General features: G+C 47.2%; 2 protein-coding genes across 2 annotated transcripts in view; one reads left to right on the forward strand and one right to left on the reverse strand.

Moving 5' to 3' along the window:
• The window catches only part of Karybeta3 (karyopherin beta 3), a 31,707-nt gene extending 31,482 nt beyond the window's left edge, over positions 1-225 (reverse strand). Inside the window, exon 1 of the mRNA XM_077699913.1 lies at positions 78-225. Within this exon, the coding sequence (XP_077556039.1) occupies positions 78-158 (81 nt within the window). The 5' untranslated portion in view covers positions 159-225. The remainder of the gene's footprint in view (positions 1-77) is intronic.
• A 1,625-nt stretch (positions 226-1,850) lies between these two features.
• Positions 1,851-26,008, forward strand: LOC144170248 (tetraspanin-6-like). Its single transcript, XM_077699917.1, has 7 exons — positions 1,851-2,135; positions 8,185-8,373; positions 8,604-8,777; positions 16,416-16,550; positions 22,360-22,443; positions 24,051-24,129; positions 24,706-26,008. The coding sequence occupies exons 1-6, from the start codon at positions 2,058-2,060 to the stop codon at positions 24,117-24,119; spliced, it is 729 nt and encodes a 242-aa protein (XP_077556043.1). The 5' UTR covers positions 1,851-2,057; the 3' UTR covers positions 24,120-24,129; positions 24,706-26,008.
• Positions 26,009-26,671: the final 663 nt, after the last annotated feature.

The following is a 26,671-nucleotide window of genomic DNA, read 5'->3' on the forward strand; positions in this document are numbered from 1 at the left end:
ATGGGCCACCGCTACACAATAAGCGCTTGACAGCGATACATGACTAATGACACGGCCAGCAACGGGGAATTTCTTACCTCAGCATTGGTTCTTATCTCGTTTTCTGTGCTCAGCAGGTTCTGCAGCAGTGCGTTGAACTGTCCTTGTTCATATTCCATGTTCAGCACCGCTAAGCAGCATGCGGCCACGGCGCGCACCGGAGGCAAAAGGCACGAGCGCGGAAATCTGTGAAGCACATAGTAGAGAAAGTATACAAAAAACTGCGAACACGACTTTTGGCAGAAATACGGGCGTAAAAGTTTTTTCGCGCTACCTAGCGAATATTTTTTAAAGCTAAAAGGCACCTAAATACACATTAAATTATCGTGTAAATTAGATTTTATGTTTTCCACTAGGTGGCAATAGAGTCAACATATCAAAGAGCTGCAACGCATTTTTGTTGTGCTTTTGCCTTTCCTGAAAGGTCTCAAAGAGCCTGCCGCAGAGTAGGGAGGGTTTACCACGCGAAATTTCTTCGCTTGAGGTTTTCCCTTCAGACCATTCGAATTTGGAATGCATGCCGTGCATGCAAGGAAACCAGTGAAACCCATGAACGATTCCACAGGTCGTGCAAGGTTGACTCCACTTTCAATGCTTCTACATCGCATTTCTTTGCGATTTCTTCAAGCACGAGGAAATCCAGCGCTCGCACGTGCCCTTCCCAATCATATGCACCGAAAAATAAACCATTTTCGCTTGTCAAATGATGCACTCTCAGCTCGACACGCGCTACACGGAGTCCGCATAAGCTCATGCAGTAACGGTGAATTGTATGCCCTCCTCACCTCGGCTGAAGAAGTTACAGGGCACGACATAACCCTCACCGTTACCATTGGCTCTCAGTATAGCTAGCAGCAAAATGTTCACTGTGGACGTGGGCGCATCTCGATCCCTTCCCGCCTTGCGGATCATCCCTCAACCAGGTCACTTTCCGCTCGAGAAGAATATTATGAGGCGGTTCAAGGCGCTGCCCGCGCCCTTCCACATCACGGGCATTTTCCTCTGGATCAGTACTGATCCAGAGAAATAGGCGGATACACTGGGAAACAGGCGGAAACACATAGGCAGAGACACTGGGCCGCCTCCAGCTGTTTCTCCACCACTGTCGTGACCTTTGCTTACCCTGCTTCCACGTTCCACCCTCAAACGAGGAGGCGAAACATTCACCAGGCATCGTACATCCAATCCTCCTCGCCTAGCTATCCCCAACTCTTCTCCTGCACAGCGGAGGAAACGCATGCTGACCAACTCTGACCGCGCTGACTGATTATGGATCCGGGCCAGGACTGCAGAGAAGGCCTATGCTTGGACACCTGGACAGAGGAAATGCATCCAGCTGAATAACGGCTAAAACACCACCGTTTGCTACATTGGCCGTTTATTCTTTCTCTCTAAAGTGTCCAGATTGTTCACGGACTGTCCCAGAACGCTGGGCAAGCAGACAAGGCTTAAGCTTCCACACAAGATGCCAGAAACCCCACAAACCATAGAGTTAAACCATAGAGTTTCGTTGTATAGGTATACTGTAAGAAACTCTATGCCACAAACAGGTACGACTGGCTTATCGTCACAAGCGGGCAGCAAGGTGAGTCTCCAGAAAACTACTGGCCTCTAAATAAGGGCTCACAAATCTTTCGAGAAAAAAATCAAGAACTTCTGGGTGGAAAAACGTGTAGTCGTGGTTTTCAACAAAGTGCACAAAAAACGCAAACGAAACCGAAACTCGAATACGCGTTAGCGCCGAGTGCGCCTTCCAACGTCGCTTTTGGCCATGACATTTTCACATGTTTTCTGACTTTTAACCTCACTGACTTCCCTACTGGTTGTGTCAGCTGGCTGCGCGTCAGGACTGGTTGACATTCCCTTCCTCTCCTCCAGGCCCCATTTGTTTGTGCAGCGCCTCTGGTTTGTGCATCTCGAGGCGTCCGTCCGTGCGTCACAGCGCAAATACCGCTGCGGTTGATATCGAGTTATCCGAAAGGCGTAGGTGGTGCCAACGTGTTTAAGAAGAGTTCGCGATGGGGAAACTACTCCAAACAGCAGTATGCATCAACCTCATGAAGCTGCTACTCATGACGTTCAATATAATATTCGGCGTAAGTAACCTTCGACAACCTGTTTACGATCGTCGTCTTTCACTTTGTTTCGGAAAGCGGTGCGCATCCAAGTATGGCGCTGTTGCTTTGCGGATACTTGTTGGCCGGGCGATTCATATGTCGGTGTATCAGATAGCCCAATCTCTATGCCATATGCTCGACCAGGAAGTGTCGTTGCTGATTAACTGTGGTCGCCTCTGAAGCAAGTGCTCAACCAATGAAACAAGCATCGCTTCGTAACTAAGCGTAAAATTTGTCTTTCCGGCTCCTGACGTACGGATCTGCCATATTGCTTGGCGGAAACAAAGGGCAAAAATTAAATGGTTGTATCTGCCTAAAGGTTTCATGTTGCAGGGTGCACAAGTTGACGCCCGGCCTAAAACAACGGCCCGAGAAAGGCGCAGCTATTCCAAAAGCTGCGGTGGCACTCGGACGCGGTTCCGGTCTAGTTCCCTCTAGTTCCGGGTGCAGACAGAACAAAATAACCACCTTGGTTCCTTTTTAGCGCACTGTCGCGTGACCTGTTTCATGTAGATAACTAAGCACGATCGTTAAAACTTCCACATCGCTACTGCTTTGAATTAATGAGCTTTATAAAGGCTTTTTTTTTTTTTTGCAATTAGTGAACTCTATGTATGTTCAAACTCGGCGAAGCCTTGCCAAACTAATGTAGGGAGGGGGAAGCGAAAAAAAAGAAAAACCTGCTCTGCATAATAAAGTTTATTACTACTACCACCACCACTATTAGTCGTTTGGATATGCATCAACTCCAAAAAAGGGGATGAAGCAGTACAAAGAAATAAGGAAGAGAATAAAAGCACTTCAGCTGCACAGAAGTTCTTAAATTTCTTTCCATGGGGATGGTGGTCGGCACCAATATCGTAATATTCTGTGCGCTACGAACAGGCAATCATGCGACACAAAGATCACTAAATGCAGTGGAACGGAGGTGCCTCCTAGGTGTCAATAATGAACAGTCGCGCAAATCTCAATAAACTGTAATAAGGAGTTTGTAACGGCCACTTCCAAACAAGTGCAACAAAGAGGGGCGGCATATAGAATCGGGCGAGGCAAATGTCGGACTTCACACTGGAGGAGATAATGCAAGGAGTAAAGCTGAGAATTTTTAGGGTCCACTGGGCTCCACTCATCTCGCGCCAGGGTCATCTCATCTCAGGGTCATCTCGCGTGCTAAAAATTGAATGTTTTTGGAGCATCCATCCTTAACGGAACCTTTTGGACAACACACGATTTGCTCCATTTGAAAGTGTGCCTCATAACAATACCACTCATTCCAGTTTTAACATAAGCTTAAATGGGATGCATACAATAATAAAAACACAGGAAAGGGTGGTGACTGACCAGCTGCTTTCCCACACTTGCTGAATTGTAAGACTAATTTATGAATTGGCTAATGCTGGTACTGGGATCCACAACACCAAATAGAAATTTCGGGCTTGCAATTTGATTGCATTGTGGTTGAGGCATTATTTACTGGTTGTGAGGTATTGCAGAGGACCTATTTTTGTTGTGCGACTAATCGGGCTTGTTTTGTTCGTCAAGCTTACTGTAATAGCTGCAACAATAATAGCACAAAACTGGCGTGCAGTGGAGCAAGCCTTTGAATAAAAGAAAGAAAGAGAAAGTAGTCGGAAAAAGAAAACAGAAGTTAAAGAAAAGAGAAGAGAAAGATAAGCAAAGGGAAAGTAGTGAGAAAATCCAGTGGGTTAATATTTGTCTGCCTTCTTGAATGCAGCTGCAGTGTTACCGATACCAGTTCACTGACTGGTGTGGCTATCTTGGTAACCCGTACTTATGATTTGGTGGTTTTATTTCTTGTTCAAGTGAAGCTTTCTATGATGCCTCACTTGCGCTGTAGATCGTAACACCAAAACACAGTGCAGGAAAGCCAACTTACAGAAGCGCTTCAAGAAGAAAACGCTTCTTGAACCTCGGTCCCTCGCCTTTAAAGCCGGTGTCTATCCGATTGCTACATTCTGACACGGTCGAAGCAGTTTGTATTCTGGACTTTGACTTTGACTTAGGTTGCAGGGGCAAAGGCTTCATGTGTTAACCGTCTTTCTGTTAAGAAAGGGGCTTTGATTTTTAAAAAAAATTCTGTAAATACTTCTCCTTAATATGGTCCTTTTTTGAACTCGCTGAATTTCAAGCTATGTCAGACTCTTCGTCATTCTGTCCTGAGTTCAATATGGCCCTTTTTCGAACTCGCTGAATTTCAAGCTATGTCAGACTCTTCGTTATTCTGCCCGGAGTTCAATTTGGCCCTTTTTCGAATTGCTGAATTCCAAGCTATGTCAAACTCTTCGTTAATATGCTGTGAGTTCAACATAACACTGTTCGAGCAGTAGATTAGAAGTGAGGTTAGACTCTTTTTTTTTTTTTGAGTTGGCAATGTTTGGCTGAAATTGATAGAAATGGGCAAGATAGGCTGTCTTTGCAGAAATAATGATTCTCCGAACTTCTGCGCAACTTCTGCCTACCCTAAAGTTCTGAGAGAACACCCTCCCCCAAAACATCGCCCATTTAGGAGTGAAATACCTATTCAGTTTGCTAAAAGACCCCAAGGATCACCCACCCCCTAAAATTGATGGCTTTAGCGCCGACGAGCGAGCAAAATAAACGCGAATCATCTATTCATGTGCTGATGCGGGCACTAATTTGTCCTTCCCACGCGTCACCCGAAAGTTCGCCCATCTCGCATTTTTTTCTTGATATTTCTGCAGTTTTAGTTGGTGGTGCCGCCACTTCTTTGGTAGTTTTTCGCACCTGACTCGATAGATCGCCCGCCCCATATTTTTACCTTGATGTCTTTGAAACTTGGGCGGGCATTCTTTAGGAATTTTACAGTGTATGTAGCATCTGATTGCTGACATTTAGCTTAGCGATTTATTTATCTGGAAAAGGAGCAATGAAATTGTATTTTGTTTTGCAATGACATTCAGTTGTAATGTTGACGTGGTCTGAACTTCTGTGGTGTGTGTGCACTGGACGGCACACATTTTTTTCCTTCCCAGAGTAGATAAGTTTCTTTGCACGTATAAAATAGTGACTGAATGAATATAGGCACCCAAATGGTCCATCTAGAAAGCAGTAAGTGCCCGTCTCCAAAAATTGTGCTCATATGTGACAAATGTAGATTTTGTTTATATAAATGGCTAACTTGAGCCTGCAACAGTATATTTTGGCAAAATAAAAGTTCACTTTTTATGTACTTAATTGTGACAAACAGATGTGTGACTGTCAGATTCATTGTAAGTTGGCATGTTTGTACCGCATCGTTGGTAAAATATTTTTCTTTACTTATGCTTGAAAAAATAAAAGGTTATAAAACACAGATGTAACCACTGATGCTCAAGGCCCCTTTATTTTTTTTAATTTTGTTATACACCAGAAGTCATAAAAAGCATGTAATTGATAAGTACGATACACTTTACAAACTACCGAAAATGGCCTTCTTGACAGCATTAGAGAAAGATGCGAAAGAGACCAAACATTGAAATGGGCTTTCTTGCTGCAAAGTCCATGGGTGGATGCTTGAGTTGGCTGTAGTGACAAAATTTTGTTCTGTACTTTTCTCGCACACTTTTGTATAAGTCGCACCCCCCTCAAAACGGCAGTTTTTTTTTAGAAAAAAATGTATATAAGTTGCAATGGTGTATAGGACCCACCGGTGTACAAAACACTTTTGAATAGGGTAAACTCATAAAGGATCAGTTCGTTAGAAAGTGCGGTGAAAGTACATAGTTGCGGCGGCCCCCACCTCTGAACGCATCCCCCGGTGAGCAGTGCTAGACACGTGCGTCTGCCGTCCAAAGTCTAGACAGAACTAACTTCTCAAAAATGATTTATTGATACACACAGATGGCATGTACTTACAGACGGCGTTTAGGCAAAGCCATCGAAGCATTCTTCCTCCGACTCGCTAACAAATAATTCATTCATTTAGACCATAGAGCTGCGTCTCTTAACGTGCGCTGACATCACACAGCACACAGGCACCTTTTCGAGCACGGACCACGGGCGGCCGCCACGTACCAAATTTATTCCATACAAATCGCACTGGTGGATAAGATGCACCTACGAAAATTTCAGAAAAAAACCGCGACCTATACACCGGAAAATATGGTAGTAAGATCTCAGTTTTGGCAATGTATGGCTTTATTTGTGCTGGCACACTTGGCTGTTTGCGTAGCTTATTTGTGCATGGCTTACATGTGTTGGCTTTTTTATACAGCTGTTGCATCATGCGGGAAAGCCAACCCAAAAGAAATGTATGCTGTTCAATGAAGCTTGAAAAATGCGAGTGTCTTACAGCAAACCCAACTTTTACTCCTTTCCAAACACATAAACAAAATCAAGACACTTGGATGGCAATCGCATCAAATCGAATAGCAAACACTATTTAAAGTATTGTAAGTTCGAATATTTGTGCACCTGTAGTGATAACGAAAAATGCTGCATAGGTCAAATACAAAAACAAAAAAAAACAATGGGTGAGAAACATAAATGATTATGTAAGAAGGCCTGGTTCTCTAACACCTGCAGACTTTCAGCATGTTGCTTTTCTCACTGCGTGTTCCATGAGCTTGGCTTTGCACTTGTTTCTTATCTGTGCCTACCCTCCCACGGCCCTCTGCAGTTACAAATTCTCCAAACAGCACATTCCGCGAGCGATGTTTTTTAGTGGGAATGCACTGAATCACCAACTGTGTCAGGCAAGCTTGTCACAGCTGTTGGTATGCGAACGCATGAAACGAGCTACGATTGTGTCACTGTCGCTGCAGCCCAGCCATCAGACAGCGCCACTGCAAACAACAATAAAAAGAAAAATCAGTGGGGCACATGTAAGTTATTGGTAGCCTTTGTGACAGTCTGGTCCTGCCATTCGTAAAATTTTTCGATTCAGACTTGCTTCCGCTTCAGATGTGGTAGCTTAATATGACAGGGTACTACACTGGTGCAGCCCCTTTAGAAAAAAATTTACTCACAAGAGCAGCACCGGAGTTACTACCGTGGTACAGTGGGGCAGGCAGCAAGGCTATTCAGTCGGAAATAGTTTTGGTATCTGCTTAGCCTTGCCTTCTGGTGTGTTCACTTGATGACGGACACAAATTTTTTAGCTGTTTATGTTGCGAAGCCTGCTGAAAAAAAGGGCGAATTGTGTGGCCGTCTGTTACTACAACATATCTAAATGGCAGTGCCATAGTTGGTCAGAAACAGGTGCTGCAAAAGCTACAAGTGGGGTGCTGGAACTGAAATGGAGAGGGGCTGTCTTCAGTTATAGCCTAGATGTGGCCAGACAAGTTGTCTTTTCAAGCTGTTAATTGCATTAGAACTTATTGAAGATGCAATATGATACTGTACCAATCCCTCTCAGTTCTAGTTGCACCCTTGTCACCACTTCCTGCCAAATACAGGTCGCCCAACTTGTCTTACTGCTTTAAAAAGTTGAAGCAGCGTCAGCCCGAATTATTGATGGCGGAGTTTGTTAGGAGCAAAGTGTACACTGGGTCAGTGACAGCAAGTGAGCCAAAAACCTTAGGCAGGGCACAGGCAGGCTTGTTGGAATGCACCATCCGTACCCAATGCTTTTTTTATTTTGATCTTATCAATCACACAGCAGCCACCCTCAGCGGGCGCTATATTGACAACAATGTAGCCTCCACAGTGGTGCATGCAGCTTGTGGTATGAACTATAGGTACAGACCCGAAACCAGTCTGCTGTCTAAAAAACTGCTCGGGCTGGTCCAAAACCGGTCAAGTGGCAACCCTACAAGCAGCCCAGTAAGCTCCAGTATGAGTGCTGATAGGGCAGTGCAGGACTCATTAAACATTACTGGGAGCCTGCTGTCGGCTTGCCCTGGTGAGACCCTGAAAATGGTCCCCCTTTAGTTCTATTCATTTTGCATCTTTTTGCAGCAGCTGCAAGTGGCTGCACCACCCTTGGCACCTCAGTGCAAACACGGTGCCTCGTACAGCTAGAGGCCTCACTTCTTTCTCCCCCGGTGTGTGTGTGCCCCGATGACAGGTGACGGGCCTGGTGCTGCTAATCCTGGGCGTGTGGATGAACGTGTCGCTGTACCACGTGCTGAAGCTGTCAGCTGACTACAACCGGCACATGCCACTGCTCTTCATCGCCACAGGCCTGCTTGTCCTGCTGGTGGCCGTGCTCGCCTGCGTGGCCACCGCCAAGGGCCAGTCGGCACTGCTGTACATCGTGAGTGTCTTTTGCTGACACAAATTTGACTTTTTAAGCTGCTGAGGTGACATATTACCTAAGTGTTGTTAACTGCTCCAAATGAATGTTCGTTCTGCTCCAAAATGAGATTTTGCTGTTCCGAAAGCTGCTCCCAAATTTGTTTCAGCTGTCTTACCCCTGCTCATGTTTCATGGCTGAATATGAAACATGTCCTGAAAGTGGTCGTTTTCGGTTGCTGTTGTCCCCAGTTTGGCTCCCTGCTGGTGGTGGTGTTTGTGGCGGAGCTGACGGCTGGCATTGTGGGATACGTGTACATCAAGCAAGTGCGTGAGGGGATTGGCCGTGGCATGAACGCCTCTGTCTCCCACTACACCGGAGGACGCGGCATGGCCGATGAGACGGTCGATTTCGTCCAGGACAAGGCAAGTTTTCTGTTTCCTTCCTGCACAACCTTCAACAGTCAGACCAGCCCTTTTGGCTAAGTACTTGGTGCAGCAGTAGGCTTCTGCCATATTAGCCAATAAAAATGGGGTGTGGGACTCACATGAAATGGCTTTGCAGTTGATTGTTGATGACTTAGATCTTTTCAGGTGCCTTGTATGTCTATCCTGCATCTGTGTTTCTGTAGAGAACCATATTGATTGTGTCGTAGCGATGGAAATTGGTAAAGTTGTCTGAAAGGTGTGAAAGGTGTAGTTTTTTCTCGATTAAAAAAATAACATTGACAATCAATTTGGAGTCATGTGATAGCCAACCACCCTTCCCCTTAGCACATTTGGAGATTGTGAGCCACTGTGCGGTGAGTTGCCTCTACCCTAAAGTTGTGCTGATAAGCAACTGCATTTCAGATTGTGGGCAAACAAAACAGTGCACGAAAGAATGGAGAATAACTAACAGATGCTTGCATTGGGGTCATGTTGTACCAATGGTGTCGGCTGAGCTTTTGTTGTGTGGCATCCGTTCTTCCAAATGCCAAAAAACAGCAATTGCGCTCTTCAAGAAAAGAAAAAGGAATAAATTAAACTCTGTGTCTAAAGGCACGTTGCACTTATCTGCAAAATTTCTATACGTCATGTGCACCCGCAAGATTTCTTAAAGGTATGTCGGACGTACACCGCCCAGAGTGGCTCAAAATCAACGTGGTTATCTCGAACCATGCAGTCATGTGTTTACTGCATAAGCCATGAATCTAACCATGCCTAACCTGACCCAGAATGTATTTTTTTCTCGTATTCTTGAGTTGGACCAAGGTTATTTGAGGGAACTGATTAGAGCTTTCACTGAGGTCTGAAATCGAATGCGGTAATCCCACACTCGCATAATACCCTACCCCTGCGGTGTACGCCGCCCGCATCATCACTAGTGTGATGTAAGCTCATCACGGCGTTCTCTCTTCACACATCACAAATGCAAAGAAAATCGACTGAAGAATGTCGGGTAAGCGAGTGCAACCAACGTCAGCAAGCGTGATTGACGAATCACTGGCAACGCTCTAGGGCAGGTCTGACAGTCGTTCCGGCATAGTATCTCTACAGGCTTTCTGCAGGCCAGCTCTGCGGTGACAGTTGGGCCCTTCTATCATCAGTCGCAGACTCGCCGTGCATAGTTTGCGGGTAGTCTGAGAGCTGTCCCCGGCATCGAAATAAGCTTTAAAACAAAAAACAAACAAATGCTGGATTGTTTTTCGGATTGCTTCTCAGAGATTCCGCGGTGAGTCCAACGGCCCAAAAGCTGCTTGTTTGCTGCAGCAGACTCCGCAGAGATCTTTAGCGTGCAATGATTGGTCTAAAATCTGCATTGTCTCGTCCTCGCGCAAGTCTCTAGAACCCTAAAATGTATGTTTTATTGTTCCTGAACCACAAAATGAGCCCCCAAGACATAGTGCCCTCAGGGGAAAAACTGCGAATAGGGTTTAGTGACCAGCGCGCCATGGGTCCGCCGAGACGACGGCAACGACGAGGGCAGAAGCATGAGGCGCACGCTCACGTGTGCTTGCACTGGAGGAATAAGAAATCAATTTGAGCTCAAATGCTGTCACGGCTGGTTGACTCTGCGCCGGCCACGACATGAATTGGTGACGTGGACCGAACTCGCCTCTTCTGACCGTGCCATGTTGGGCCCTTCGGCCTTGCTGGATTCTGCGGGCCAACTACAGCTCAGCAGTGACCACGAAGAAGCTCCGCCCATCCATGAAGCAGTTCCGCCCTCTCACACTACTACCGCGGCTGTACAAAGCACTATGCTACCCCCGTTTTGGACTCGGGACCCACGAACATGATTCACGCAAGTCGAAGCGCGCTTTCGTCTGCATCGCATCACTAGCCAGGAGCATCGCGGACGAGCTTGCCGACATCCTCAATGCTCCACATCCTGTTGCGCTGTACATACACCTCAAGGCAGCGATCATCCAACGTTAGTCTGAGTCGGAGTGCAGCGGCTGCAGCAGCTTTTGAAAACCGAAAAGCTCAGCGACGGGCGACCTTCGCAGCTGCTACATCGCATGCGGCAGCTATTGGGCGATCATGGCCAAGACCTCCACAATCCACTTCTTCGGGAGCTCTTCCTTCAATGCCTCCCACAGAACATGGTATTGGTACTTGCGGCAGCCACTGACAGGCCACTTGACCAAGTCACGGAACTGGCTGACCGGATCGCGGACTATTCCCGGTCCCCAAGCATTGCCACAGTCGCTGATACACCCTCCACCTCAAAGGATGACTCCAGGCTTGGTCGACTTGAGAGCCGCACTCATGAAATAAGCCACTCGCTGTTATCCATCGTACCCCTCTTGCACCGACACCGACGTGCATCCCGCGGCCGACGGTACCCCCCATCCCCGTCCTGTTTCTCAACATCGCTCCTCTGTAATGCTCAGTGAGCCTGGCCCGTCAGGCATCTGCTGGTATCATCGTACCTTCGGCGTTGCCACACGCAAGTGCAGCCAGCCTTGCTCATAGACAGGAAACTAGGAGACCAGATGCTGGCGGCGGCAAGTGAATCCAGTCATGCAGTTAACTGCCTCTTCTACGTCACCGACAAGGTTGCCGGCCACCACTTCTTGGGCTGATAGGGAAGAATAGGTCAGCGTCCTACTGGCCTTTTCGGTAGACCGACGTTGCCGAGAAATTACCTCCCGTCAATCGCCGTCAACAACTTGCCGATCAACACCCACAGCCAGCGGTCGTTCACAGGCAATTTTGGCGTACATCGCACTTTCCGGTGGCTTTTCACCATTGCCGACATCAAGCAGCCCATTCTCAGTGCTAATTTCCTGGCTTTCTACAACCTATCCATGGACGTGCACTCTTGACGCCTCGTGGATATGATGACGAGCTTTTCGGTACATGGCGTTCTCTCCTCTGCCACGGTGACCGGACTTTGAGCTTTTGTGCCATCTTCCGTGTATGCGAAGATACTTGCAGATTTTCCTGCGGTCACAAGACCCCCACACAGGGGAGTCTCCGGTGAAGCACACCATCACACACCACATCGTCACGAAGGGACCCCCTGTCTTCGCACGAGCGCGTTGTCTTGCCGGATCGCGTTATGCCATTGCTTGTCGAGAGTTCGAGCACATGCTAGAATTGGGGATTGTCCGTCCATCCTCTAGCAACTACACGTCAGCCCTGCATATGTTACCCAAAAAGGACCCCGATGACTGGAGGCCATGCGGTGACTACCGTGCCCTCAACGCGATCACTGTGCTGGACCGGTACCTGCTCCCGCATTTGCAGGACTTCACCACCAATCTGGCAGGCTGCAAGATATTCAGCTAGGTGGACTTGGTCAAAGCCTATCACCAGATACCTGCGGAGCCAGCAGACATCCCAAAGACTGAACTGAGATTTAATTAGGCTCCAACCAATACAATGCAAAAAGGCATCCCCGGAACAAGCGAGGCCTTGGCCCGCATTTTCAAAGGGGTAGGAGTACACATAGCCCACAAGCCTTCGAAAACTATAGGGCGCTTAATCCCCCGCCCCAAAGACCGCACGACAATAGAGAAGGCACCCGGGGTCGTCTACCGCATTCCGTGCGCGGGGTGCAACGCCTCGTACATCGGTGAAACCAAAAACCTGCCGGAGAGGATTAGGCAACACAAGAACGACGTCCGGAAGCAGAATAGAGTTCGCAGCGCAGTCGCCGAACACTGTGACATGGCCGACCACAAAATTGACTTCTCCGGAACGGCCATCCTTGAAAGGGAAACGAACTGGAGGAAACGGCTTTTCCTCGAATCGTGGCATATTCAACGCACACCTGGGAATGTTAATCGCTCGCTTGGCACTCTCCCCTCGGTGTACACACACGGATTACGTGCCGCAGCGAGGGGCTTTGTGCGAGGCCAGCAAATGTGAGACTATAAGATGGAGCTGCAGCGTGGCCACTGTCACCCCTGAAGAAGGAGCCGAGCCGGCTTCGAAACGTCGGTTTTTTTTGCCTTTTTGCATTGTATTGGTTGGAGCCTAATTAAATCTCAGTTCAGTAACTTCCCAACCAGACAGAAGTCTGTCAAAATGTTCACTTTCAAATCCCAAAGACTGCCATCATTACCCCATTCTGTTTCTTCGAATATGTCCGCATGTTTTTCAGTTTGCGTAATGCTGCCCAGACCTTTCAATGTGCCATCAACAAGGTTGCCCGCGGTTTAGATTTTGTCTTTGCCTCCCTCAACGACCTCGTGATTGCAAGCTCATCACCATCCGAGCACGACGTCCGGCTCTACGGGGAGGAGCCCTGTAGCGACCAGCGCGCCATGAGTCCGCTGTGCCGAGACGATGACGACGACAAAGGCGGAAGCACGAGGCGCATACTCACGTGCTCTCGCGCTGGAGGAATAAAAAGTCAGTTCGAGCCCAAATTCTGTTGCAGCTGGTTCTCTCTGCGCCGGTCGCGACAAGGGTAACACATGGACGCACTGACTGTGCCATCGCCGTGTGCGTTGATGTAAGAGCACTGTCGCATTTTGCTAACTGTTCTTATTCCCCCTCCCCCCGAAGTTTCCAGCGTTGTGTCCAGACGGAAGACAAAGTGAAAAGTGTGGAGTTCCGTCCAGACAAAATGAAACCAGCTAATCAGACGCTATTTGCCGTCGGGTGATTTGATGTAGAGGTTTTGCGTCTGCTTATGGGAGTTATAGGGTCAGTTTCAAATCTCTTCGAGCTCCCTTTTTTTTTTCTTTTGCAGTGGCTAGCGTTTTGTAATAGCTATAGGTTGTATTCACTGGCGTGGCATGCATGCCAGCAACCACGTGTGCCGCCTCAACAGCGGGGACTCACGGGCTCGGGCATGGTGGCGCACGCATGAGGGCGTCCCAGCGAGCTCAAGGCATTACCTCGACATTAACTACCGTTTCGTGCAGCGTCATACATCCTACCTGTCGCAAGACACGGCTGAAGTCGTTGAAACAGGTCAGCTGATTGCCAGCTGCTGTGTTTTGGTATCGGCCACTGAGTGCTCACCTGTCGGCGAGCGCTTCCCTTTCGGCCACTTGTCGATAGATGTCGGTAGTCTCCCAGCTAACAGTGCATGCACCAACGTTAGCGTGCACTGCCACACTGCCGTCATATCTTAACCAGCATGTGCGTGAGCATTCACAATTTCTTCGGAACCATTATTTGGCTTTTGTACAGTCAAATCTCGCTACTACGAACCCCATATTAACGAATTTCTCAGATTTACGAATATTTCAAGAATTTCCGGCAGATTGCCTATATTTTCAATGTAAAAAATATTTCAAAACTACGAATTTCAATATAGCGGATACTTCAGAATAACGCACGTAATTTGTTTTACCCATTATAATCGAGGAACATCAGTATTAGGAAATCGGCGAAGAGTAGCAGCGTCGCTACTCTCGCGTGGAACAGAAACCACCGTTTCTCTGTGTATTCCCCGAGTGCAGCAGCTATCATTATCACCATGTCGAGTGCCAACAGCTAGCGCCACCACAAAGCTGTGGTCTCATCTGCAGTAGCCTAGCAGGCCTAGCCGCGTTTGTGTCTTTTCTCTCACGTTGTGTTCAGTGACGGTGGCCGGTTGGTCATTCTTCATGCTAGTCACGTGTGCGGGCTGGTATTTCTTTGTTGTAGGTGACTTTTCTGTGAAGTTCGTGTGAGATCCAAAGGTGAAAGCAGCTAGCGACAAAGCAAAAAAAAGAAGTGAGAGCATTCATTGTCTTTAGTGACGATGACGACGCGAAAGAATACCACTGTGGTTCTCCGAACACAGAAGATGAAATCGTGTCCAACATTGGTGTTTTAGTGCACATGAACGAATTTTGCTCTTTCATTGCTCGGTGCAATGATGAACCTGATAAGGTATTGTGCAAGGTGGAATATGCAGATGCATTCGTAGAGGCATTCCTAGAAAAAAATAACTAATTTCTCTAAATAAAGTAGCCTTGAAGTGAGCGCAACATTTTAATTTGAGAGATTGCCTGTTTGCACACGCGTCTACTGCTAACATACGTCATTTTCGGTTATCAGCACTGGCGGTATGAGCACACCAGTTTTTCATTGCAACGATATTTCGAAATAATGAATGATTTTCAGTGGTCCAGCGTGATTAGTTACATCGAGATTCGTTATATCGAGATTAGTTATATCGAGATCATTCGTCGCAATCTAAAACTCCGAAGCCGCCCGGGCAACAAGCGCGGACCGCCAGTTTGACGTTTGACGAGCCCTGGCCAGGGTTGGCTACGGAACTGACTGCATGAAGCCGTATGCTGGTGCGATTCGTCACCACAAGATGGCCCTATGTTACTCTATGCCATGGTTTCTCAAAGTGGGTTCCGAGGAACCTTGGGGTTCCGCAGGCCCCTCTTCAGGGTTCCGCGAGCCACTGATAAATTTTCCCTGGTTCCGCAGTCGCAAAGTCTTATATGGTGAACTTGAGGTGCGATCGCTCTAAGGAACCTCCATTACTCACGCCCGAGTGTCAGTAAGCACATCTCGGCGCATAACAGAAACGCGCGAGCTGCGCAATAAATCTCGCCAGCAGCTTGTAGCCAGCCAGACTCCGAAAACGGGCCACGTGGTTAAACTATTGCACTTGAATCTGGGTCTTATATTACCCCATGCGCATTTCTCCTGTTTGGAGAAAGGTGCCGCTAGCGTACGCATTCGCGTAAAGTCGACGGGGGAAAAAAACGATACCCTTGCTTGCTTAAGATTTATTGCACGTTAATGCAGCATGAACGGAATGAAAAATGGCGGGAGGGGGCGGAAGGGGGGGGGGGGTTCCTTGGCACTTAACGGAACTTAGCAGGGTTCCCTGGGACCAACATGCTTGAGAACCCCTGCTCTATGCTATCACCATCATCACTGTGTTTACAACGGAAGTTTCACTTCGGAATGCTGAAATCGTGTGTTTGCCATAAAGCACCCCGGCAAGAATAGCACGTTCTCTCATTGCCATCGTGCTCTTTAAGCTTTGAGAACACTGTTAAACTTGCAACCGCGAACTTTGTCGTGCTTTGATGGCGCCGTGAAAACGGGAGGCACTTTCTTTTCAGGAAAAGCTTGACTCACTAAACGCAGTAGACAAGGAGCCAGCACGGAAGAGAGTCGACTTCGCTAGGGACCTTGCATTTCCACGCGGGGTGTTTTCCAGCGATCACAAAAAGCGGCAATCCTACATTCTCGAGTTCTTTAAGGTTCGAAAGACAAAGTTGCAGAAATACATAGTTGCAAGTCAAAGCTCCACTGTTTTCCTTCATTTTTGAAGGTTTCCCCACTGCTGCGTCTTCCTGGCTGTTACGTTTTGTTTTCCTGGTCCGGTGAAAAACGTATGTACGGGGTTCCACTGTATAAGTGTTCTGTCTACTTTGTAGGGAACATATGAATATATTTAAAGAAAGGTACAATAGACCCCTAGTAATGATGTGTATGCAAATAATCGCGATTCATGTAATAAAAATATCAATATAGTGAAGTCCCCCCCCTGTTTTTTCTGTGCTTGGTAGACAGCTTTGCTGCAGTGAGGTTGCAGTGTACGAAAATCGGCCAGGCTGTAAGTCATTTGAAGCTGAGTCTGAGCATGCAATGTGATTGCAGCTGAGCTGCTGTGGCCTGAACAACCCCGACGACTGGGTCAACACGGACTACTACAAGGAGCGGAACCAGTACCCCAAGAGCTGCTGTTCAGGAACTGGCACCTGCGAGCCAGACAACCCCACCCTGCACCCCGAGGTAAAGGACGGATTTTCATTCTGCTTGCTACCCCACTGTAGTACATTGCCCTCTAAAGCTGTGTTTATACTCCGACGTAGCGTAAGTGTGCATGCGCGTGTGGAACGGCCATGCTACATCGCCGAATGCAGAGCTTTCTATAGTTCAAGGTCACATAACCGTGAGCGTGTTAAGCAGAGCTCGGTGCACTTCAGCGGCACGGGCGTCGAGATAGAACAGGTCTCTATTCTGCGCGGAGCGCGTCCAACACGTCGGCCCTGTATCCCAGAATTCACCTTGCCAGTCTGCCCAAACTAGGTCGCTCGCTCACGGCCGGGCCGGGCTCGCTCATGGCCGGGCTAGAGCGGAGGCTCAACCGTTTTGTGATTTTCACGACAGTTGGTGCACTAATCGCAAAACCTTCTGCACATGCGCCAGCCATGGGCGTGCTGGCTATGCATAACTACACTGCACTGGCCGAACTGGAGTGTAGATGGTAGAAATTGGCGCTGGTGCAGCCTAGCCGATGTGCCATCGCTGACCGCGCAATTGCCCACCGGTCCACCGGAAAAGTCAGAGTACAAACGCACCTTAACACACAGAGTTAGCCCCAGTGCATTGTGGCCTGTGTAACTGCGTAACATGAGGTTCACTGCCTTACAGTTTTACAGAGAGAATGGCAAAACACTTGACGCATGTTTGGAGTGTAGTGTTTCACTGATCACCCTCTTTATGCACGTGTGTCTTGGGCAGTTTCAAGCTGTGCATGTTGTGGCAGGTAAACGAGACCTTCTTTACGAACTTCGCTTTGCCTTGGCAGATTCTAATGGGAATGAGTAGGAGTATTAGTGGCAATGGTAGCAGTTTCGTGTAGTGATGGCTGAATGAACGAATAGTCGTGGTACGAAAATTTGTGCGAAACTGAGCAGTGTTCCAAGGACGAGGTGTAACATTACAGCAGTCAAAAACCCCTTGTCTCTGGGAACGCGGCACTGTTTCTGAGTGGCTCTTGTGACAACATGACAAGGGTATACAGTAAAGACTGCCGAATCGAAGCTACCTGTCCTGTGAGAAGCATTTTGTGTCCGGTATCACTGAAGGGACAGAATTCTAGCCTAATGCTCTCCTTAGAGAGAGGTACATTATTGGACGTAGGAACAGTACCCATATCCACGCCATTAAAAAGGCAGTGTACCCCACTAGTTTTAAAATAGTAACCCTAGTCCATGGTTTTTCTTGTTCCGTATCTTTTGGCATTCAGCTTTGCCCTTTTTACAGCAACAGCCACATTGTCAACATTTTGTGACATTCGCATGCCTCCGCAAAGCTGCGCACATGATTGGCGGTACCTGGGTCACTTTAGTGATGCGTCGCAACGTGCCAAGGTCCAAAGTAGCAGTGCACACTATACAGCAGCTACATTGAACATTGAATCAATGGGACAGTGAACCGTGCTGTGTCGAAGGGACCCAAGCAACACAATGGTGCACTGTATGGTTGAAAAATGTTTTAAGGTCGATTGGTTGCAGACCCGCTCTATGTGTGTAAGCACGGATCCGTTGCATCCTCACTGGCGTAGTAAACATCAGTGCTTGGCTTGACATACTTAACACCGGGTCCCGGTGTCCATTGATGGTCCTGGTCTGTCCACGCTAGTAGCACATGATGCTCCATGGAGTACACACTTTGTTCTGTGCCCCTTTGTCTAATGCGCCGACCATCCTTTTACACACGACACGCTTCTGCTGCGAAGCGCAAACATGAGCAATGCACTGCGGTAAGTGCACCATGTGACATCATCCTTTTGCACATGGCACACTTCCGCTCTGAGGCTTCCAAACCTGTGTGCTGGCAACTTGCTGTTGACGGCATGCTCCGCCACTAACGTGGTGTACTCTTCCCCTGCTTTGCTGATGATCAGAACAGATCCAGCAAATTTGAGCCTCCTGTGCTCACACACATATGGAAAAAAAACGAATTGGTGCAGCTTGCACTACAGTGCAAGGCTTTAGAAACAGCCGAGTTGGCAGCCACTTTCCCTTCCTTGGAGTTGTGCTGCTGAGCACGAGGATGCGAGGTCGATTCCCGGCCGCGGCGGCCGCTTTTCTGATGGAGGCGAAAAGTGAAAAAGCCTGTGTGTACGAGATTTTGGCGCACGTTAAAGGTCCCCAGGTGGTCAAAATTAATCCGGAGCCCTCCACCACAACGTGCCTCATCGCCGGTGTAGCGCCGGCGTGCAGCGCAGGCTCATAGCCAACCAAACCTTTGTCGGAGACCCGGCTGTTGCACCTCACACAGATTTCCGAACTTGCTGCTGAAAGTTCTCCATGACTGGCCGGCCCAGATCGTTTTGTCCGCAGGCTTTCACATCTCTCCCAAAGTGAACTGCATTAGCACATTTGTGCTCCCCATTTCAGGTGTGAACGCATGTGAGAGATCACGCCATGAACACGGCAGAATGTTTTTGAAGGTCGAGCTGGCTGACGCCGGGCGCTCCTCATGAGGGGCACGCTCACGTGCGCTCGGTCTGTTTTCTCGGTACTTTTTTTCTGGTAACGCTGTAGGGCAGAACGAAAAGCTTAAATAGCTCTGCTGTTAAAGAACCAACACAGTGTAAGTTTGATGTGACACTCAAAAGCTATTGCTGTGCACCTCCTACTTTATCAGGTAGGGGGCCTTGCAACATGCATGCGTGAGCGTATGTGCTCCCACTGTGAAGATTCCTGTTGTGGCTGTATGAGCATAGGGCTATGCTCTAGACTGTGCTTTGGCTTCTTCAGAGGAATGCTGTACCAGTGTCTGCTTCATCGTCCCCAGAGAAGAAAAATGAGAGGAAGAGAGTGGCTGCTTCTCGCTATCTTGCATCTGAGTCATGAGCTTAAAGGGAAGCTGAAGCGCTTTCCAAAAAAATTGAGTTAGATTAACAGTTATATAGTTTCTTGCACGCTGATTCTGAATATCACATTGAAATTTATCGTACATGAGTCCAAGTGGCATTTATCTTGCAAAAAAGCGCGGCCCCGTTTGAAAGACGCGCGCTTTTCGTCTTTTGACGCCCCTGATTGGTTGCGCCCGTCATGACGTCAAAGGAGGACACCCTTCGGCCGCGCGGGTTGTCGGAAGCATTGCGAACGATCGCACGGTTGTCTTTGCAGCAATTTAGCTTGCAATTTAATTTTCGCACATGACTGGAAGTTTATTTTATAATTTCCCGTGCTGTTTGGTTCAATTATATTGGAGCTTAAATTTGCTTTACACGACAGAGAACCCCAAAGCAGTGACTGTGACGTCGACTAGTGGGTTCCATCAAAATATTTTTGAATTAGGCAACCACCATAGGGGGATTTTATACCTTATGTTAATATTAGGTACTGCCTTAACTGTTTCTTATTATACACAAAACCATTTATGCCGAAGATTAATGGGCGTTTTATAAACAATCTACCAGCGAAAAGCACGTACGTGCACTGCGCGAAAAAATAGCGTTCATGCGCTGTAAACGTATATGCGAGACACATCTTGCCGGTACACTCATAAACCAACAAGCAGACTTTGCTTCCGCATTTCCTTTGTTCGTTGTCGCCCACCCAAGCCCCGTTACTCATCCCCGTACACAGACCCACACGCGCGCGCCATTTCGGCAGCGGCGCTACGGCGCCTCCGCGATTGCTAGCTGCACTTCGATGAGTGGCGTCTTATTGCTTCACATGCATTTATTCCGAAAACACTGCAGCATACTAGGCCTGCTCAGCATTATTGGCTGTTGTAGGGCTTGATTTTCGCTTGTGCGTTGCGCATTCTGCTACAATATTACGGCCACCTCGTTATAATTAACAGACCAGTCGGACAAGGCAGTTACGTTGTAGTTACGTTACTTTAGGTAACAATCACCAAACGTTTGTGATAATGAATCGTTGGCCTGTTTCAGCATTTCTAGATTTAAGCATTTACCGCGCTAGTCGGACAGAGGCCGTATATTTAGTCTTCGCTCCTAATTTTTTTAGTATCATCATTATATATATCACCGACTATCACTGAAGCACACTTGAGGTTCAGTGGCAACAAGTGCTTGCCAGGTTATAATATGCAGCCACACGGAATCTTGGGCAAAAAATTAGGCCCCCGCAGTGAACACAAATTATGGCACGGTGGTGGTTCGGAGTGGTGTTTTTTTTTTTCTAATTCCAGACAAACATCACCTTATCGTGACATGTATACTTGCAAAATAAGTAATCTGGTTGTCTTGGTTCTTTTACTTTGTAGGAATACTGTTTACCTCTTAGCCGGGAGAGAACTTCTATCAGTATTGGCCCCTTGTTTTAGTTTCGCCAAAAAATTGTTTTTTTGAACACTGTCCTGAGCCCATAGGGAAAGAAAACCGACGCGTTTAACGAAACAAGTATTTCCTGAACAAATGTGACTTGGTTTCTGGAATGGAACGAAACGTCCCCGGCCAAAGTACAGCAGTATTCCCCATCCTTCCTAAATCTAGAATCTAATGGGAACATTCACGTCCGTCGCATCAAAAAAAAAAAAAAAAAAAAAAAAAAAAACGCATTGGAGCGGTTTACAAAGTATTTATTGATTGATTGATTGTGGGGTTTAACGCGCCGACGCAACGCAGGCGATGAGGCGCGCCGTAGTGGAGGGCTCCGGATTAATTTTGACCACCTGGTGATCTTTATCGTGCGCCGAAATCTCGTACACACGGGCGTTTTTGCTTTTCACCTCCATCAGAAAAGCGGCCGCCGCTTACGAAGTATTTAACGTAGTGTAGTATATTCTCTGTCATTAAGCACAGCCACCTCGGCTGTCGCTTCCGTATGTTATCAAGCATCCCGGCGTGGCATTATTCTGCTTAGGAATACGGCATGATAACGTATGCCTCGTTTGGCGTTCGTGCATACTTTTTGAACACGAAAATTGCACAAATGAGTGCTATCAACCACAACAACAACAAGTATCATTCACAAGGAAACACGGCGAAAAGAGCATGGCCGAGGCGGCTGATCCGGCCGGAAGTCCAGGTGTGACGTTTTTCACCCGGTTTTCGCCCGTGCTCTTCGGTCTTCCGGCATCGCGCGGCGAGATAGGGGCGGGGCATCGGGCCACTTTTGTTTGCTCATTGCGCTGCTTCTATTGCATGTATTGGGAAAATATTTCGTACGCATGAACTATTCAGTGTGTACTTGCTGCTAGTCAACTTTTCTTTTAATTCTAAAACCGCTTCACCTTCCCTTTAAGAAAACTGAGATGCAACGGAAGCACTGTTACGACTGACTGTCGACCGATCGGAACGTTGACGCTGATTGCCAAACACTAGGCGAACATGCTCGCCCGTTTATTACAACAGCAGCAGTGAATCCTAGTAAATATGTGAAATAAAATTCATGCAATTGTGCTGTCTCGGAGTGGGTAGAGATATAAAATAATGAATTAAACAAGCAATAGCAAACATTTAGATAAACAATAACATAATAATTAGGTCAACAGTGACAGCAGAAACGAGAAAAAGTAAGCTCACGCAGAATACGGAATTACTTTGTGGAACGACCCCTTTTAAAATTTTTACTGCTCTCCTAATTATGTCATGCACAAAAATAAAATGGTAGAGTAAAATGATAATTTGAAATCTACCATTTTAATTATGGATTACTTAGTGCTGGCCGATTTATTTCCTGTCAGACAAAAGTGTGGTAGGCCCAATCTTCCGTTCGAAGCAAAGTTGTACGTTGTTGTTGCAACCACTTAACAATGTCAAGGGTCATATTGCTGATGCCTTCCTTCCTTTTGTGAGAGATAGCTGTGTGACCGGCTTGTTCTTTTGCAGGGCTGCTACGCAAAGGTGATTCGCTTCCTGGACACCAACCTTAGCGCCATCGCGGGAGGCGCAGTCGGCTTTGCATTTTTCCAGGTGAGGATAACTCTGTCTTTGCATTCGTGGCAATTTGGTCACTTTTTTGGTACTACCTGATAATCAAGCAGGTAGGTGGAGTCTCTGACCTTCGTGCTGCAACAGGAAAAGGATGTGCAAGGTGATGAAAATGAAATAATAATATTAAACTTGTGCACAAGCAGTGACAAATGAAATGCAGAACGAGGCACAAAAATAAAGACCCGCTCTTCTCATGTCAACTTGTCTCGGTTATGCTCAACTGTTCGGATTGCAAATAGCTACCATGAGGCTCGCCAACCGTGGATGCTCCTCTGTTCATTTACCCCAAATTTCGCCTGGTGGCACTGTTCCCAGAGCTCTCGGATGCTAATGTAAGCATTGCATTTGTGGCTTTCAACATCGTTGATTGGTGGGTGTCGTGTGGTGCAGACTCGTAGGGCTAGGGCAGCAAAAACACCAATGACAAGTCGCAAATCTTTTGGCACAGCTAGCCCATGTCTCTGCCAGGCAGTGCAACCACGATAGAAAACCCAATGATGATGGGTTCTCGGTTGCACTGAAACTGAAACACTGCGAATCTGCATTTGAAGGGGCCATGAAGACAAAACACAAGTTTGGTTCATTCAGAAGATTGCCTCTTTAGAATCATACTCACACCACCTTTAACGTAAACTTCGCTCAAATAAGCTGAATAATTAGGAAAAAAGGGAAAGGCCATGCGATCTACTCGCTCATTTCCCGCAACAGAACCTATGATGTCATACCAGCCAGCTCTGCGATTGGCAGAGGCCGGCAAAAGCAAACGCAAATTAGGCAGAGCTTATCAGCTTGCCGAACGAGCTATTTGCACTTAAATTTAGGGCACATTCTTTTTAAGCAGTAAGAATGGTGGGACAAACAGTGGAAGTTACAAAAGTGCACGTAAACATAGAAGTACCGATGCGTACTGCTGTTGGTACTGCGCGCACTATGCTTGGTTTAGTTGCACAGGACTGCGGGGCTTTGGGGTTGTCTCAGACGACACTGGCTGATGCAAGCAACGGTGTCTTGCGTTACCATATTTGCCGAGCGAGCACTATGTTTCACGAAACGATTATTTTCTCCCTAAACAAAAACAAGCCAAGTTTAAATGCGGTCAAAAACAAACCAAAGACAGAAAATGGCTTGCTGCGGTGTGGTCGCGCCATCTAGGTTCACCAACGTTAAACAAGGCTCTCCAATCGGCTGCAGTGCGGTCTGTTCTTGTGATGTCATTGCAGACCACGAAAACGCACGATTTAGCAGGAAAATTAAAATTTTAACTTAAATTAATTAATTTCTCAGTGAACAAAACATCGTTTGCATCCAGACAAGTGCGAAGGGCACTATAAAACCCGAAATCTTTCGAATAAAACAAACTTGTATGTTGTCTGCATGGCCCCTTTAAAAAATGTGAAAATTGTTCTTCCACCATTTCGATGTATGGGCGTTTTCATTTTCACCTCCTTCAAACGAACTGCTGCTGTAGCTTGGGCTGAACCTGTGTCCTTAGACTCAAAAGCCCAATGCTTTATTAGCCAGTGATCCATCATGACGGGCACTGTTCGTAGAATGCCGTTGCCCACAAGGTGCTTCTGTCTTTGCAGCTCCTTGGGGTGCTCCTGTCCTTCTGCTTGGCCTCAAATGTCAACAAGGCCAAGTACGAGCGCGTCTAGTGATCGCCAGGTAAGACGGCCTTCTCTAGTATTGTGCAGTGTGTTTTGCGGCAGCACAGAGATTGACATTTGCTTCGGCCAGTTGAGAACTGCAAGCGTCAGTTAAAAGGAGCTTTAACCCCAGAATACCTGCTTTGACCTAAACAACTGATCACATTATAAAGACAATCAAAGAGAAAAGGGATGCCAAAAATGGTACATGAGCAGTGACGAAGAGTGGCAGAAGAACTGAGTTTTGACTGCCTGCTGAGTGCTAGCAGCATTTGATAACTTGAGGGTCTACCTCTCGTCACTTACACATCTCGCGTTGCAGCTTGGCGGCGTTAGGTCGGTGGTGGTTGCACATGTGGTAAGGCATAATGTGCTGAAAAAAATTGTGGTCTGTTTTCCGTCAGGTGCGTTTCAATTTGCCTTGAATAAACATTCTACCGGTGTGCTTTACGGGGATGAGCGAAGTGTGCGACGCATATGACAAAGCAATGTGTACAGCGAAGAATTATTGCAGTCCCACATGCATTGTTGTACTGGTGTTTGACTGCATAATGTAACAGCCCGTCACTTATTGTCACTCCTACTTCCTCCGTAGCTGGGGGGAGCCGACCGTTGCATCGTCACAACAGCCCGGGCCCACGACTGTTCTTGGACGAGGGCGGTGGTGTTACGTGGCCAACGCCTACCCCCATGGTCGGAGCTTCATTTTGTGACCGTATACGTGTATCTTGAAACTGCACTTGACAGATCACGAGCCGTTACAGCTTTTCGGGCACGGTAAGGGGTTCCCCCCTGAAATGGCCGCACGAGAAAAAGAGTAGCAACTTGCCAGGCTAGCGGCTCACAGCATGGTCACTTGAACTGGGCATTGAAGTCACCCGAACTCGCACCAGTGTATCCACAACAGAGGCCCACAACTTACATCGACAGCGCAGTTCGCAGTGCGACAATGCCACCAATGGGATTTTTTTCTTTTTCGTGCTGCCATTTCAGGGGTTAGACGAGAGAGACCACTGCTAATGGGTACCGTGCATTTCAGTATCCCGAATCTCTTTTTTTTTTGCTGCAGCATTCAAACTTCAGTATCCAGAATCTCTCTTTCGCCCCAGCACTTAGACAGCTTTCAGTTCAACCGGCTCAGCATCCTTTAGTGGTCATCAGAAGGATATGCAAAAGGCTGGGTGGATCTAGGACCACCACCAACAAAACAGATCCTTAGGCTGCCTTACAAATTCCGGCATAAAAGAAGCATAAGTTTTGCAGCTTTCAAGCAAGTTGCACTAATGTTTAAAGAACACAAACCAATTGACTTGTGATGCCCATTTTCATCCAGCATGCCGCTGTTCAGCGTCTGTGGCTGTGTGGGAAGATTCTGCTTCGCTCATTGCAACCGTTTCCTGTTCTTTGGTCTTACAGGCATTTATTAAGTATTATTGTCACTCTTCGAAGAGCTGCTTTTGTTTTGTTTTCTTTTTTTGTTGGTTTTTCTTTTGTATTACTGTGATGAGGGTCGGTGTCCCTCGCACGCAGTGTTTACTATATAATAGGTCACCACAAGTGCAGGTGTCCGCACCACCTTGCTTTTGCTTGGAGGGATCACCTGCGAGGCACGGCTGCTTGCGAGCGTTGCACTTGGCCACTCTGCATTTCGTGTGTGAGCACTGGGCGCATCACTTAAGTCGGAAAAGCTGGTCATAGTACAAGCCTGTGCACCGTATACGAGGCGCCCAGTCTTAACTCTCATGGCCCGTTATTGCCGTTCAAGGCGCAGCTTGCACTTTTCAAGGTTCCCGGTGTGTTCATGCTTTGATACTTAGCCTGTCATGATTGTAGTTTCACTGTACGAGACGTTGAATCTCCTCTTTTTATTTTTCTGTGCATTAAAACTTTACCCTGCATCATGTGTTGTCATTTTGTATCTTAAAAGCACTGTTGGCTTCAAAACACTGCATGGTCTGAGGATGTCGGGGAGGAACCATTGCATTTCACTCACACGTGGGCACGCAAGAGGTAACTTGGTGGACGGATCGGTTTGCGGTAGAGATCACACTTTCAGCACATGTCCAACAGTTTTAATTTTTACTCTTAAAGCCGCACAAAATTTTTCTTGGGCTTCTCACATGTTCATCACATTGTGCTAGAGAGAGAGTTCATTAGTGTGCATAAAAAGCTTTACAAATTTCAAGTTGTTTAAAATGCCCTTAGTCTTTCTTTGAAATACTATGTTTCTTCTTGCTGTGTACAGGCCCACAAAGCAACTATGACCCTGAAATTTTGTGGAAACCAACTAATATTACAATGCAGGCCAACTATCGCAAAAAAAAAAATAACTTGTCACAGTAGCTGCTATTACCATGATTTGTGGAGACTACAGCATACCTGCCAACCTGGTGACTTGGAAATTCGTAAAACCAGCGGTCCGGCAGGGGGGGGGGGCAGCGCACTAATTTTTTAAAAGTTTAAAAGGATTAACGTCCTGTGTCAAGCGTTGTCACGTTTTCGCAACCATAAGTGAAATTCGCAAGTCTTGAAGAGTAATGAACAACAAGGCAGGAGGATCA

Source organism: Haemaphysalis longicornis, unplaced genomic scaffold, assembly GCF_048455015.1.
Source record: "Haemaphysalis longicornis isolate Haplotype H1 unplaced genomic scaffold, Haemaphysalis longicornis Haplotype H1 scaffold_2, whole genome shotgun sequence".
NCBI classification, from domain to species: Eukaryota; Metazoa; Arthropoda; class Arachnida; order Ixodida; family Ixodidae; genus Haemaphysalis; species Haemaphysalis longicornis.